Genomic DNA, 17258 nt, shown 5'->3' with positions numbered 1-17258 from the left:
ATTTATGCACGTCCGTCCGTCTGTCCATGCTAAATTGTAAACAAAGTACAGGTCGCATTTATGATCCAAATTGGATGAAATTTGGTATAGCTAGTTTATTTGGCTCAAGGACGACCCCTATTGAAATTGGGACAAATCGGTTCAGATTTAGATATAGCTCCCATATATATTTTCGTCCGATTTCATGTAAATGGTGTACAAAAGTCCCCATATATCTTCCGATTTGCATGAAATTTGGCATGTTGTGTGTAAAATTTCTTGAAAATCGGTTCAGATTTAGAGCTCCTATATATATTGTAGTCCGATTTCATGTAAATGGTGTACAAAAGTCCCCATATATCTTCCGATTTGCATGAAATTTGGCATAACGTGCTGAATTGAGTCTAAAATGATGTGTGTAAAATTTCATGAAAACCGGTTCCGATTTAGATATAGCTCTCATATATATTTTCGTCCGATTTCATGTAAATGGTGTACCAAAGTCCCTATATATCTTCCGATTTGCACGAAATTTGGCATAGCGTACTGAATTGAGCCTATAATGATGTGTGTAAAATTTCTTGAAAATCGGTTCCGATTTAGATATAGCTCCCATATATATTTTCGCCCGATTTCATGTAAATGGTGTACAAAAGTCCCTATATATCTTCCGATTTGCATGAAATTTGGCATAGCGTACTGACTTGAGTCTAGAATGATGTTTTTAAATTTTCTTGAAAATCGGTTCAGATTTCGATATAGCTCCCATATATATTTTCGACCGATTTAATGTAAATGGTGTACCAAAGTCCCTATATATATTTCGATTTGCACGAAAATTTGGCATAGCGTACTGACTTGAGTCTAGAATGATGTTTTTAAATTTTTTTGAAAATCAATTCAGCTTTCGATATAGCTCCCATATATATTTTCGACCGATTTAATGTAAATGGTGTACCAAAGTCCCTATATATATTTCGATTTGCACGAAAATTTGGCATAGCATGATGTGTGTTAATTTTCGCCCGATTTAATTTTAATTTTGCACGAAATTTGACATAGCGTACAGAATTGAGTCTAGAATGATGTGTATAAAGTTTCCTGAAAATTGTCCTATTTTAAGACCCAAAATTAGGCAGATTGCCACACAATTTTGCACAACGTACTTAAGTTTGTGTCAAGTTGTGCTGAAACCATTTCGGATTTAGATATAGCTTTCATATATATTTTTTCGATTAAAAAAAATGGAGCACCAAAGACTCAAAGTTGGGCCAATTGACACAAAATTTTGCACAACGTACTTAAAAAAGGTTAGCCAAGTGTCTGTCAAAGGTCACATATTTTAGTTCATCCAATTTCATGTTAATGGCCCTTCTGTTAGGATGCTTTTTTTTAATACACCCATAGTGGTGAAGGGTATCATATAGTCGGCCCCGTCCGACTTTACTGCTTTCCTTCTGGTTTTAAAATAATTTTCAACGGCTAAGTAGGCCTGTATTTTTTAAAAATATTTTTAAGGACTTTTGGGGCTTGGATTTTTTAAATCATGTTTTTGTTTTATTTCTAAATAAAAATATTATTTTAGTGATGGACCTCGTATATCGTCTTCAATTGCTAATTAAGATCATTGTGATTCCAACGAAATGACGATGATGACGACGATCCTCATTTTTATCATTGTTTGATGATGAATATTCATAAGCAGTTATAGTTATGGATATTGTTCTGTTTGTCTATCATGTCAATTTGTCTGAAAAAAAATACAAACCAAAAAGAGTTGTATGTATAGTACAATATTTACACAGTTTAACCGACTTGTAGTGAAATCTTTGCGCCCAATAAATTTGAAGATTCTTATTTTCAAAAAAAAGAGTTCTCTTTTTATATAAAAAAATCTCCTCAATATCATAAGTGAAACTTGAAGATATAGTCGATTGGAAAATGTGCTTCTCAATCTTTAAACGTGTTTTTTCGATTAAGTCCCTTTATTTATAATAAAAATGTTGTTTCGAATTTTTGTATAAAATTTTGGTATGTTTTCAATTGGTTTCACGTTCAATTACTGTTTGTTAATAAATAAATTGAAATTATTTCGCTACATTTCACTCGATATGTATGTACATAGTTACATACATACATTCCGCATACATTTCTGCTGGTTAGAATGAATGTACTTTTAATGGATTTGTTACTTCATTCGAAAATATTCATTCATTTAAAATATTTGTGGTTTCACTTTCGTTGGGCCTAGACAGACAGTCAGGGTGGCTATCAATCGATGGTGTTACATCGACAAATTAAATATTTCATAAACAAATCATTAAATCAATTAAATGAAAATGATGTGTGTGGAAAAGTTTGAACTTTTGGTATATAAAGTGAAATCATAGATGAATAAACGGAATTAGCTATGATGATGAGAGTAAAGTTTCGGAAATGGACAATCATTTTGTACAAGAAGAACTGAATAAATTTTACCGGGGGTTATTCCAATAAGAGTTGTTTTTTTTGTCACCATTCAAATAAGAATGTCATTTGGAGGTAAATGATCGAAAATAAAAATTGGACATCACGATCACTATTACAGGACTATATCCAATAGGGTAATCTATTTACTCTAATTGTTGATGTAAACTCATTTTTGAAATAGTAAAGTAAGGATTATCGGCGTATAATCCGCACCAAAGGTTTGGTGTAAAGTTGGAGAGGCTTCTCAACAATTATATTTGTGTAGCCACGTGTTATCGGCATTTTTAAGATTTTGGACGTATTTTCAAATCGAAGTGACTGTAGCTTTGCAATGTCAATATAGGCCAATGTCTTGATAGGGCCCTTAAAATTGACAGGGCCCCTTCAAGGTACCACACTTCCTGCATCTGATATTCTGGGTTCTTCGAGGGTGAAATAGATATTTGCAAACAATTTTCAATGGTCCGGCCCTTTTTCCGCATTTTCCAACAGAATGAGCTGTAATGTTCTCACGATGTGGCTATAATTGGCCAATCCGGGTTTTTGGAGTTTTTGGAGCATAAAGAGCTTTGCATTTGATAAAAATTTCAATTCAACCGGATGTTTGTTACTGTACCTTCTTAAGAGGCAAATATCTCTGACTTAAAATCTTCAATATAGCACTACACAAATTTTATATTAATTTAAACGGTCAACGTCTTCATGTATCCGTTTACAAAATATTCACAAAAACAGCCAAATGTTTAGTTACTAAATATCCCGTCCGGTTTGACATCCTTCAAAGTACCTAAAATCGATAGGGAACTTTATATCGGGATTTTAGGCAGAACATTTGATTTTTTATGAGGATCTTTTGATACACCAAAATACCAAATGTCAGTGTCTTAGTTCGAGAAAAGCGGTCAGGACCTTGAATATGCCGGACAAGGAAGAGGGGGTCTGTTAAACTCTGGGAATTTGAAATTGCGAATTACTGCCTATTCAGTTAAAAATTGGGAACCATATAGAAAGTATCGAAAATGAGCCGGGATATTCACATAAAATTCGATTTTGGAGTTAGATTTGGAAAATTCAAAATTGCATGCAAGGAGGTTTGTTAACTTTTGGAATTTTAAATTCTGAATTACAGCCTTCGGTTAAAAAATTAAACTATATCCTTCAAAACACCTAAATCGATTGGGAACCTTTATTTTTGAGAAACCGATATATCAATTGTCCGTATCTACGTCCCTAAAAATACCAGAAATTCGACGAAATGTGCTCATAGAAAATTTTGTTTTAAAGTTTGGTTTGGAAAATTTAAAATTTCCGACAAGGCAATTACATTATCTTCGGCTGAAAAATGAGTCTATATCCTTAACCAGCAGTATGGTCGGAATGGGCCGACTTCTGCGGATAACTACCACTGAATTCTAAATTTCTGCGGTTCTTTATTCCGAGTCAGGCAATATTTCGCGATCTTTTCTGAATTATGCTTTTCCGGAGCAATACTGCTGGCCATTCTCTCTATACAACTTCGTGATGTCCGGGGTATAAACTTCAAAAAAAAAAAAAAACAGGGAGGGAAGATCAAAAGTCGGACGGGTCGACTATGTGTGCTATCCAACTTATGTTATTTGGTACACTATTCTGGACTAAATTCCATATATGGGAGCTACATCTAAATCTGAACCGATTTCAACAAAACAAATCGGGCGTTAACCTATAGTAATTTCAATACCAAATGCTAAATATTGTCTGATCGAACAAATAATTGGCAGTATGGTGTTTCATTTACATAAAATCGGACGAAACTATATATGGAAGATATATCTAAATCTAAACCGATTCCAACAAAATTTTGCACACATCAATCAAGACCTAATTCAGGTTTCAATCGAATCTATCTCGATTCGTTTTGCCTGTTTCAAACATATGCAGCACAGTGTGGTGAAGGTTATAAAAACGGATAGGGATATTCTCACAAAAAAATTCGATTCAGAGGGAAAATTTAAAATTGCTCTGGGAATCAGAAATTTCGAATTTCAGCACTTTGGGTTGACAAATTAATCTATATCCTTCAAAATTCCTATAATTGTCCGCAAACACTTTTGAGAAACTGAAATGCCAAATTTCAGTGTCTAGGGCCTTGAAAATACCGGAAATGGGCGGAATATTTTGATAGAATTTTCAGAAAATTTCGATTTTAGAATTTAGCCACATTTTCCTATTGATTTTTCTATAAAAATGGTCCATTACAATTTAGTTGACGTACCGAATATTTGGTATATTACTGTCCTTTTTAAGAGACAGAGGTCTCTGATAGATTTTGGGCAATTAATTTCAAAATATTTCCATAATAAACCAGTAAGGAAAGTAGTAAAGTCGGACGGGACCGTCTATATGATACCCTTTACCACTTTGGGTATATTCAACAGATGAATCCTAACAGACGTCGAATTATTGAAAGCCCAGTACAATGAAATTGGATCCTAAACATGTCATTCTGCAACCTACATAAAATCGGAAGAAAAAATATATAGGATATATATCTAAATCTGAACCGATTTTCAGGAAACATAACACACATCACCTAATTTATTACGCTGTGCCAAATTTCGTGAAAATCGAATGATATATAGGGACTTTGGTACACCGTTTACCTTAGATCGGACGAAAATATATATTTGAGCTATATATAAATCTGGACCGATTTTCAGGAAACTTAACACACATCATTCTAGACCTAATTCAGTACGCTGTGCCAATTTTCCTGCAAACCGAAAGATATATAGGGACATTGGTACACCGTGTACATTAAATCGGACGAAAATACATATGGAATCTATATCTAAATCTGAACCGATTTTCCCAATTTCAATAGGGTTCGTCCTTGGGCCAAAGCAATAAGCTGTGCCAAATTTCATCCAATTCGGATGATAAATGCGACCTGTACTTTGTTCACAATTTAACATGGACAGACCGACAGACAGACGGACGGACATGCATAGATCGTCTTCAAAAGTGATTCTATGCATATTCTCAATAGGAACCATGTGCCTATCTCGTTTCCTTTTGACTGTTACAAACATATGCACAAAGACATAATACCCTGTACCACAGAGTGGTGAAGGGTATAAAAAGTCAAGGCTTCGGCCGGACGTTACACCATTTTCATAAAAATCAGTTTCTTTAAAAAAAATAATCGCCAAATATTTAGTAACTAAAATTTTTATTTATTTCAAATTTGGTCGATATCAGGCTGTGCTCACAGCAACCATAGTCTGATATCATAGTTGGGCAGACGTGCACACCAGCGTCGATGCGTTCTCTTAACATGTTTTGATGTTAAAACAAAAATAAACATTAATGAAATTTTTTTCCGAAATTTGTTTAATGTTTTTTTTTTTTAACTTCATTGGATATTATTTATGCTTTAAAAATATTAAATTTAATAAATTCCGAAGAATAATTCATGTTTTTATTTTCCCTTAAACATTTTTTAAGAGAAATAATAATAATAATATCATATTATCAGCCTATGTTTGCTGTGAGCACACACACACACGATTTTTTTTTATTTTTTACCAAACTCTTAACCAATGGTGGGCAAAATTTCTCTTAAAAAATGTTTAAGGGAAAATAAAAACATGAACTATTCTTCGGAATTTATTAAATTTATTATTTTTAAAGCATAAATAATATCCAAGGAAGTTAAAAAATAAACTCATTAAAAAAGTTTCGGAAAAAATTTCATTAATGTTTATTTTTGTTTTAACATCAAAAAATGTTAAGAGAACGCATCAACGCTGGTGTGCACGTCTGCCCAACTATGCTCTTAACAACGCCATAAAAAGAGTAATTTGTGTTTGAAAGAGAAACCTAACAAAGAGAATTATGAAACTAATTGAGCACAAAAGTGTTTTGCTGCTATCAGCTGTTATAACACACATTCTGCCATCGGCTTAATATATCCCATATGGTCTAGTGGCTAGGATATCTGGCTTTCACCCAGAAGGCCCGGGTTCGATTCCCGGTATGGGAAACTTTTTTTTTTAATTTTTATTATTTTTTAATTATTTCTTCTTTGGCTTATTTTTTCTTTTCCAATATATTTAATTTTATGGTAAATAATATAATTTGCCAAAATTTTAGCTAGTTGTTACCTTAACCTACGTTAATATAACACTTGCACTTATTCTCATTTTTTAACACACCACATTTTATCAATTCTGTTACACTATTTCACCTTCAGATTGCCAAAATTTAAGACTTTGAAATCGTATTTTGGGTGGTAGCTAATTTTTTGGCAATGCCCATGACCATTGTTATTATTTTGAAATCTAATTTCTTTTTGTTTTGTTATGATGTTGTTGTTGTAGTTCCCGATTGGGTTTTACAATAAAAAAGCCAAATGTTTATCTATTTATATGAAACAAGTGTTAAATGTTGTCCAATTTGCACACCACTACTACCCACCTGGTGGTAAATACCCCGTTTAATTGTTTTATGGTCGTGTTCATTGTCACACTGCTTTTGCCGATATATATCCGTTGTCTCGATGCTATTGTTGTTGTTGTGATTGCTGCCATTTGTTGCCGGTACGATTTGATAATTGAATTTTGTCGGCGCTAGTTTGCTGTATTCATCTTCCCTGTATAGATAAAAGAAGAAAAGAAATAAAAGACAGAACGTAAATAAAAATGCACAATTAAATTAGACAGACAGTTTTAATGCGGTTAAATAAAAGTAAAGTAAATATTTAAACGGTTCGGTGGTGGAGGAGGAGGGTATAATCGTATTTTTCACACTCAATAAAAGTGATGGGGAGAGGGATCTTGAGTGTGTTAGATAGAGATTGTTTAAGTTTAATACATTGTTTGTAACACTTATAGATTTTGAATTGTATGGATGTTTTTTGCGTCGGGGATTATTTTTTCAGAGAAATTGCAGTTAAATGGGCATGAATGGGCTTTTATATAGCCTGAGAATCAATATAGGAAGAAATCAGGTAAAACCTTCTAAAATACGGTAATTAAGTTGGGACCTTTATATAGAACTATGTCAGGTTCTGTATATGGGGGCTTCGTCTAAATATCGACTTATATCGAAAATTGTCTGCAAATATGTTTCTCACCCTCCAAGACCCCAAAATTCCACATTACATTCACATTGGTGGGAAATTGCGTCTATACTGGACATTTTCTGCAAAGATATTTATCACCTTTAAAAATCTCTAAATGAAAAACTATAACCATTTCGGTTTAAAAGTGTGTCGAAAACCTTCAAAATACCGATAACGAAACTCGGCCTTTATATGAGAGTCGGGTCAAAATATAAAACTATATTGAGCATGCTCTGCAAATATGTTTTTCTCCATACAAGAACCCAGAATTTCAATTTATAGTTCATTCGGTTGGAAAAGACGACTAAAACGTTAAAAATACCCAATAAGGGAGTGGGACCTTTATATGGGGGCTATGTCAAAACATGGACCTAGCCAAACCTATCAGCATCCAAAAACCAGGAATATCAATTTATAATCACTTTATTCATGCTGCTCGTCAAAATGTTCCTTTTCGTTAATTGCAATTGGGCGCCATTTTTAAGAGTTATTAAATTTAGTTGATTAGAAACAACTTCGTGTATTTCCTATTGGCTGACACAACAGTCATTTTGAACGTTGAAGCATTTTGAAGTTCGGAAACCCCAGATGTTATTATTAAGAATCATCTCTATCCTCAGCGTCGTTCGATCATCATTAAAGTTATGTCTTTGCTCATTGTGGTGTGTGAATGACTGAAAATTATCTGGAATTCAATCGATTACTGATGAGGCCCATTTGCACCTCGGTGGGTGGATACGTCAAAAGAAGAATTATACATCTGATGCTCGGAAAACACAGAAGTTTATACGGAATAGAAGTTATACGGAATAGAAGCAATTTCCAGCTCGGTGGGCGGCTACGTCATCAGAGGCTTGGAAATCCCTAGAGCTGTTGTTGAGAAGCCTCAACATGCCTTCTCGCATTTTTGATTCTTAAGGTAACCTTTTTAAATGAGGTCGGATCAATAGCAGTAATCCGGACAACTTTTATTTCATCAAGCCCGTGCTTGGTCCAATGCAAGCAATGAAATCATTGGTTTTTCACTGGAAAAGTTTTCGAACCGTGTAATCTCTCGAAGAGGTAATCCCAATTGGCGACGGAAATCTTGTGATTTAATACCATGCGAACTTTCCCATATACGCCAACATCCCAGCGTAGATTCATGAGGATATCGAGGACATAGGTTAGGTTAGCCATTTTGCGATTTGGTTATACACATTTTTATGAAAAGGTCTGTCATGTAGGTCATGGAGCCAATTGGGAAACCCTATTGAAATTGGAGAAAATCGGTTCAGATTTAGCTCTCATATACATTTCCGTCCGATGTAATGTAAATTGCACGATTTGCACGAAATTTGTCATAGCATACTGAACTGATATATATTTCAAACAGGCGCTCTAAATCGATTTAGATAAATTTGACCTACTGTACACAAACGACTCTAAACTTGCCCAAATGAATTGAAATTTAACATAGGTTCCAGAAAGGCATATAGATAACATCTTCAAGTTCGTTCAATTTCATGTCAATGTTCCTTCGAAAGTATATTCCAAAAGTGGTGAAGGGTATTATATAGTCGGCCCAGTCCGACTTTACTACTTTCCTTACTGGTTTCTTATAAATAAGAATACAAATGAACAGCGTCAACAATTTACAATATAATGCACTCGAAATAGGTGTATTTGTTAAGTCAACTTGTTGTAAATCTAGACATTATTTAATATTTAATTTATATTCCGTAAAGTACCTTTGCGAGAAATGAGGTGGGTTGTGAGTTCATTTTATTTATTTTTTAAAGATATTTGATGAAGGTTTGCGATAATAAATTATTATCAGAATTTCATATGGGAAAAGTACCAGATGATGAGTTGGACGAGTAAGACGTCATAATGTCTCCTCAAAATTTATTTTAAATATATAGTAGGAAACATTTTCTAAAATTTTATCAATACCCAAGACAGCCGAACCCTGCCATATAATGAGTCGAAAATCAGTATAAAGTCAGTAAGTATAAAATAAGTTAACCGATAACTATTTAAATTGTTGTACTACTGAATTCTGTCTTATTCAAAATTTGGACCTACGCAATAGTAAAATAAATTATCTCTTATTTCTCTTCATTATCTTAATAAATTGTTTATGTCATATAAATTCAGTTTTATAATATTTAACAAGTTGATTATTTATTGAAGTTTATGCATAACAATGATAAATTATGTATTTGTTTCCGTAGTAGTCACAGAAGTCAAATCTACACCTTTTGAAATTAGATAATTTTGAGATAATTAAAGTGATAACTAGTTTTTAACGGTTTGTTATCAATTTCGCAAACTCATTATAATACCCTACACTACAAGGTGGAGTATATCTTAAATTTGTCTTTCCGTTTGCAACACCTTGAAGTATTCGTTGGAGATTGATTGAACTAGAAAATTTTTCTAACAAAAATTATTGATCCACTTATAGTGTAATCCCCATACAACGCTGCCTCTCAAATTTCGATATTGTGGAGAGACTAACCACAAAAAAAATCTCCCTACCAACATTTTTGGGGACCTTAGCTATATTTTTCAAAGCAATAACTGTATTTTGGGTTCTCACAGTTACACCCTTCTCATTAATTTTCTTGCCGAAATAACTGTAATTTCGCATTGCGGGATTTTGGTGGTTGACTTAGATATAAGCAGAACATTTTTAATTTAGGTCAAGATTTGGACTTAGTCTTCGCAATAAAAAGCCGCCCTATTTTCGGTGTATTGAAAGTTTCAGCCGCATTATCCCCCTATAAGTGACAATAATTTGAAATTCAGAATTTTTGACCCTATATCAAGATTCCGTCCGATCTGCATACTTTTATGGACTGAGAAGCATTTTCCTACCGGAGTGGCTTTAATTTGGGATTCCATGTTCTTGAATGTTACACCTTTTGGCTTAGGCCCCATATGAAAGGGGAAGTGATGTTTTCTCCCGAGGTGGCTGTATCTTAACATTCCGGATTCCGGATTGAACTATGCATGCCTCTTGAACATTTTGCACATTCATTGATAATATACCTAGAAAGTTTGGTATTGAAAATGATCCACGTTTTGTCCATATATCGATCATTTTTTGGGAGTTTTTCGACCAAAATAGCCGTAATTTAATATTTTGAGTTCTCGTTGGGAATTAGAAAATTTGGGGTTAGAAAAATTGTCCAGTTTAATTTAGGCCTTCCCCTTCTGCGTGAACCATCAGTAGGCTTTTGAGTTGGGGCATCCTCATCCATTCACACAACATGGCCTAGTCACCGTAGTCGCTGCAGCTCGATACGCCTGACTATGTCGATGTCCGTGTATATAGATCGTGTTTCCGTAGATAGTATAGATCGTGTTTCATTCGACGTCGATATTCACCGTCGGCGCAGATAGCCCATATATCTTTTGGAGAATTTTTCTCCAACTCCTCTGTTTGCGCAAGTACCCATGCTTCAGATCCATACAAGAACACGAGTAGCATCAGTGTTTCATACAGTGTGAGTTTGGTTAGGCGAGAGGCTGTACCGAGGTATATAAAATCGTTGACTACCTCAAAGCTGTAGTTTTCAAAATCCACAGTCTGTCCGAGTCTAATGGACGTCTTGCGCCTTCATACCATCAGCTTTACTGACAGAACCACATTGGCAGACTCCTAAATTTGTTCAAATCTTGGTGTACAGAGTGTCATTTCTGTTCATCTTTGCATCTCGTATGACATTTTCTAGTAGGATGTTAAAAAGGTCACATGACAAACTGTAACCTTGTCTGAATGCTCGTTCTGTATTGAAGGGCTCCGAGAGGTCCTTTCCGACTTAAACTGCTGGCCTTGTGCCAGTTAAATTTATTCTGCATAGCCGTATTAATTTTGCATGAATGCCGAATGCAGACATGACTTTAAAAACTTTTATGCGGTTAGGGCTTTCGAATGCGGCTTTATAGTCGGCGAATAGGTGGAATGTGTCGATGTGTTTTTCGTAGGTCTTTGCAGTGTAAAAATCTGGTCTATGGTGGATTTGCCAGGTCTGAAGCCAGAGAGTCTATAGTCAAATAATTATTTTTCTCCTGGCAGCAATTTGCCATACATACTTTCCCCGTTTGCAACATTGGTAGAGGCGGACGAGTATATATATTTTTGATCAGAATATCGATTTAGCCATACCCATGAGCTTGAAATTTTGCACATATATATTTCTAGTACTTCTAGAACATTTGGTATTAAAAATGGATGATTTCTTAGGATAGCCTACAATATTCGGAATTTTGGTGAGGTGGGACACATTTTTCAACATAACAAGCTGTAATTTGGTATTTTGGGTTCGAAATGGTTAGAAAATTTTTCTAACAAAAATTATTGATCCACTTATAGTGTAATCCCCATACAACGCTGCCTCTCAAATTTCGATATTGTGGAGAGACTAACCACAAAAAAAAATCTCCCTACCAAAATTTTTGGGGACCTTAGCCATGTTTTTCAAAGCAATAACTGTATTTTGGGTTCTCACAGTTACATCTTTCCCATTAAAAAATACGTTGAAGGTTTTAACCACATTTTCTCGCCGAAATAACTGTAATTTCGCATTGCGGGGTTTTGGTGGTTTACTTAGATATAAGCAGAACATTTTTAATTTAGGTCAAGATTTGGACTTAGTCTTCGCAATAAAAAGCCGCCCTATTTTCGGTGTATTGAAAGTTTCAGCCGCATTATCCCCCTATAAGTGACAATAATTTGACATTCTGAATTGTTGGCCCTATATCAAGATTCCGTCTTATCTGCATACATTTATGGATTGAGAAACCGGAGTGGCTTTAATTTGGCATTCCATGTTCTTGAATGTTCCATCTTTTGGCTTAGGCCCCATACGAAAGGCGGAAGCGATGTTTTCTCCCGAAGTGGCTGTATATTAACATTCCGGATTCCTGATGAATAAAACTATTATTTTCAGAAAGTTTACAGCATATGTTCACGATTTTATGCAAATGTCCCGCTTATATTTTGGCCCGTTCTGGCACTGAGTGTCGGTAATAAGCTGTCTATTAGCAGACAATTTACAATGACATAGTCACCATATGAACTACCGGACCTTTCTAAGAAATTTTGAATGCAAACCACATGGCTAGGAGCTTGGCCGAACATAGGGACATTTTTTACAAAAATTTAACTAATATTGGGTCTACCCCTACATAGGGATCTATTCGAAGTTTTTTTCTTGATGATAATATCTCTTTCTCAACAATTAAAATCGTTCATAATTTCATATTTAACCCGTAGACCCAATTAAAATCGTTCATAAATTCATTAATGTAAAATTAACGAAATATTTCATTAATACAATGAAACTTTTTCATTGATGCAGTGAAACATATTCATGCAATGAAACTTATATATTAATAAAATGACAAATATTCGTCAACGAAATGCATCTTCTTCATTAATGCAATGAAAAAGTTACATTAATAAAATGACAAATATTCGTTAACGAAATGTATCTTCTTCATTAATGCAATGAAAAAAGTTCATTAAAGCAATGTAACATTTTCATCAAAGCTATGAAAAACATTCATTAATTCAATTCTGTGGAAAATTAGTTTAGATTTAAATTTACTTCCAACATATTCGATTGATTTGATGTAAGTGGTGCATCATTCCCTGCCATTGACATGCCATTTTGTTGTATATCGGTTCAGATTTAGATAAATCATCCATAAATCTAATTTCGAGCTATTTCATTTAAATGGTGAATCAAAGACAATAAGTTTGTTTGATTGAGATGAAATTTTGCATAGATAAATCAAGAACATTTCTCTTGTCCGATTCATCGAGTATGCTATTACTTCTACTCGATTGGCACATACAGTCAAAATCATCAAAGATTACATTTATTCGACTCTGGTCCTTTCCTTAATGCTTTTAATGGCCATCAAATATACATTCCCATTCGACTTTGGTGGTTTCATACTGGTTATAAGTGGTGGAAGCAGGTTAATGTCAAGATTATTTTTTGCAAAACAAATCAGTATTAAAGGTCACTCTTCAACTACTGATAGTGATAATAAAATAAATAAAACTAAAGATAAGGTAATTTTGTTTAGAATAATATTTGATGAAAACACGTATGTTGAGTATTTCATAATGGTGAAATTTTCCCCTTTTTAAATAAAAAAATATTTTGTATCAAAAACTATGATATCAAAAAATATATGCTGCAAAAAATCTACTTAAATTCGAGATCTTTTCCGTTCAAACAGGGTTCCTCAAAAAAACTCTGCAACATTATTTACTATATAATCAACAGTTTTTGGTAAAATTCCTTTAAAGATATTCTCAAAAGTTTATAGATAAGTTTTCTTTTTTCAAAAAATTCTGAAATTATGTTCGACTATTATTATCATTTAGCAATCCAACAAATAATATTAAATAAATATTTCAATACTCATTTTTAAGTGGCACACGAATTTGTCAAATAAAAATCGCCACACTTTCACTTCCTTCCCCAAGTTCGTCCGACCGCCGTTAACCGTAAAGAAACTAGCAAAAAAATTCAACAAATTTCATTGCTATGTCAAAAAACTCAAAACATTGTCTCTTATCTTTAAAAAAATGTGAAACAAAATTCGCCAACATTTACTATTTGTTCCAATATATGTCGAGTAAAGTAAACAAGACGATTATCGATTAATAATTCGAAAAATACCCAGCCACCCTATTCAAGTGCCGTAATCTCTTTGCTATGAACTTGAATAGAGAAAAAAAAACAATAGTTACGAAGCTCATACAGTGTCACACTGCATTATTATTTTTTTTTGTACGGTTATTTTGTTGTCCGATTAAATAGAATTTTACGCAACAAATATAATAGTCGCGTGATCGCTTTGTCAATCATTATATCCAAAAAAATATTTGCTGACGAATTGTTTTATTAACATTTCGCAAATTTTTTTATGCGGTACAATGACCGCTGAACTTGATAATATAATAATAGTGGGTGGAGTTTATCTCCAAGGTTTTTCATTTTATTGCTAGGATATTAGCTGGCTTGCTACACAGAGAAGAAAATTTAATATTTTCATAATTTCATTTATCGATTATTTTCTCCCTATTATGCGCAAATAGTTCTAAAGTAGAGCGAAATATGAAAACAGTTTTAATATTAATGAAATGTTTACATTTTATTTCGGAAAAATAGTGGCTTTCTCATGAACATAAGAATTTTTACTTGTATTCTAAGTGAGGTAGAAGTAAGCAAAAAATTATCATTAAAATAAACACTATTTCCATACTTCGCTCTACTTTATCACTATTTGCGTTAATTTTTCACCTCTCTCTCTCTTTTGGCAAAAACAAATGTATTATCGTCTGTGTTTTGCTTTTGGTATCGTTCTCAGCATCTCCCCCCACTTGGTGGTTGTTAGATTTGCAACCGTTTTTATACCCTTCACCACAGTGTGGTACAGGGTATTATGTCTTTGTGCATATGTTTGTAACAGGCAAAAATAATCGAGATAGACCCATGGTTCCTTTTGAGAATATGCATAGAATCACTTTCTGAGTCTATTAATGCATGTCCGTCTGTCCGTCCGTCCATGTATTTTTGTTAACAAAATACAGGTCGCATTTATGATCCGATTTGGATGAAATTTGGCACAGCTCACTTAATTGGCCCAAGGACGAACCCTATTGAAAATGGGAAAAATCGGTTCAGATTTAGATATAGCTCCCATGTATATTTTCGTCCGATTTAATGTAAATGATGTACCAAAGTCCCTATATATCTTTCGATTTGCTCGAAATTTGTGCCAAGTTTCGAGAAAATCGGTTCAGATTTATATATAGCTCCAATATATAGTTTCGTCCGATTTAAGGTAAATGGTGCACCATAGTCCCTATATATCTTTCGATTTGCACGAAATTTGGCATAGAGTACTGAGTTAGGTCCAGAATGATGTGTGCTAAGTTTCGAGAAAATCGGGTCAGATTTATATATAGCTCCCATATATATTTTCGTCCGATCTAAGGTAAATGGGGCTAACGACCCAAAGATTAGCCGATCGGCACACAATTTTGTACAATGTACTGTCACTATAACCTTTCGCGTGTTTCGTGAAAATAGGGTTACATATACCTTCTATATATATTTTCGTTTGATTTTAAGTAAATGGTACACTAATGGCCCATACACGTACATAAATTAATAAAAATCTAGCAAGTTTACTTGATATCGGTTCAGATTAGCTTTCACATATATAATTTCGACCTATTCATGTTGACTGTACACCAAATAATCAATGGGTGCCTGATTGATACATTTTAAACAGTGCGTGTCCTTTAAATCTATTTACGAAATTTAGAATTGGTTGCAGAATGGCATGTGTTGGAATTGATGTTAGTCGGTTTACTTATAGATAAAGATCGCATATTTAAGTTCGTTCAATTTCATGTCAATTTTCCTTAGAGGCGACGTCTGTTAGGATACAGAGTACATATGTATCCCCAGTGGTGAAGGGTATCATATAGTCGGCCCAGTCCGACTTTACTACTTTCCTTACTGGTTTTTTTGTCTACTGTTTCTCTTGTTGACAACAACGGTCTTTCCACTCACTCGTTTGTTGCTAGTTTTGTATTCCATTGTTTCTTTATTTCACTGTTAACGACCTCTACATTGCTGCTATAAAATTCACATATGCATTTTCCAAATTATTTCGATAAAAATACCAAATACAATATAACAAATAAGTGTCGATATTAGCATCAAGCTGAACCGAAAGTTTAATATTGTACAGGATTGTTATAATGACGCAAAACTAGAACATGATGTAAGTAAGTAAGAAAAATCGAGACAAGACAGAACAAAGAAGAAATCATAAAATAACAAATAGAAAAATCCACAAATAGTTTCTGTGCCATTGAAAACCGTCGCCACACAACTCCAATGTTGTTTTTTCGCTCTGCCTCTCTGGCAGGAAGTTTTATGAATTGTATTCATAAATTGCAGAACTCCGTGCATTGACAACACTTTCTGAGCTCTGTTCATATAATATACCAATTATTTTTTTTGTGTATTAGAAGATACGAAATTGAAATGAATTAAAAAACAATTAATACATACATATATTTTAATTGTCCAGCTATTTAAATTAGTTCAAATACTTAGTTTAGGAAGAGGGGTGAATTTATCGTCACGTGCACAATAATAGAGTGATGATCTTTTCATCGCTCTTATAACTTATCAGAAATTAAATAATGTTTTGAAACTGTATAAGGAGCTACATGAACAATTTTTATATGGATATATGGAGCTGCGTCGAATACTTTTTGCAATGAGTTTTGTTAACCACTTAGAAAAAATTCAGGTACGACCTTCAAAACACCGAAAATGGGGCAGGACCTATATATCTCAGGGCTATGTCAACACATAGCCTTGACATTTTTCCCTCTGGAAAATGTTGCTAGGCCAACAAAATACCAAAAATAGGGTGAATATGTCAAAATGCGGACCTACATCGAAATTTCTCTGCAAACATGTGTTAGAACCTTCGGAACCCGGAACGCCGAAGGCAGTCATTTTGACCGCTTTCCAATTTCAAGTAAAAAAGCGACTGTGCATTTAATGACACTTTTTTTTAAAATTTGGTGACTTTTTGTATCTCATAGAATTACGTTTATTATAAAAAAAATCACCAAATTTAAAATAAAAGTGTCATTAAATGCACA

General features: G+C 33.8%; 1 protein-coding gene across 1 annotated transcript in view; it reads right to left on the bottom strand.

Moving 5' to 3' along the window:
• LOC133330084 (facilitated trehalose transporter Tret1-2 homolog) overlaps window positions 1-17258 on the bottom strand; it is a 49247-nt gene that overhangs the window by 11054 nt on the left and 20935 nt on the right. The window contains exon 2 of the mRNA XM_061538553.1: window positions 6907-7081. Within this exon, the coding sequence (XP_061394537.1) occupies window positions 6907-7081 (175 nt within the window). The remainder of the gene's footprint in view (window positions 1-6906; window positions 7082-17258) is intronic.

This window comes from Musca vetustissima, unplaced genomic scaffold (genome assembly GCF_032173495.1).
Source record: "Musca vetustissima isolate MV318-11 ecotype Yass unplaced genomic scaffold, APGP_CSIRO_Mvet_v1 utg9686, whole genome shotgun sequence".
Taxonomy (NCBI): Eukaryota; Metazoa; Arthropoda; class Insecta; order Diptera; family Muscidae; genus Musca; species Musca vetustissima.
This window is presented reverse-complemented; position numbering and strand designations above follow the sequence as displayed.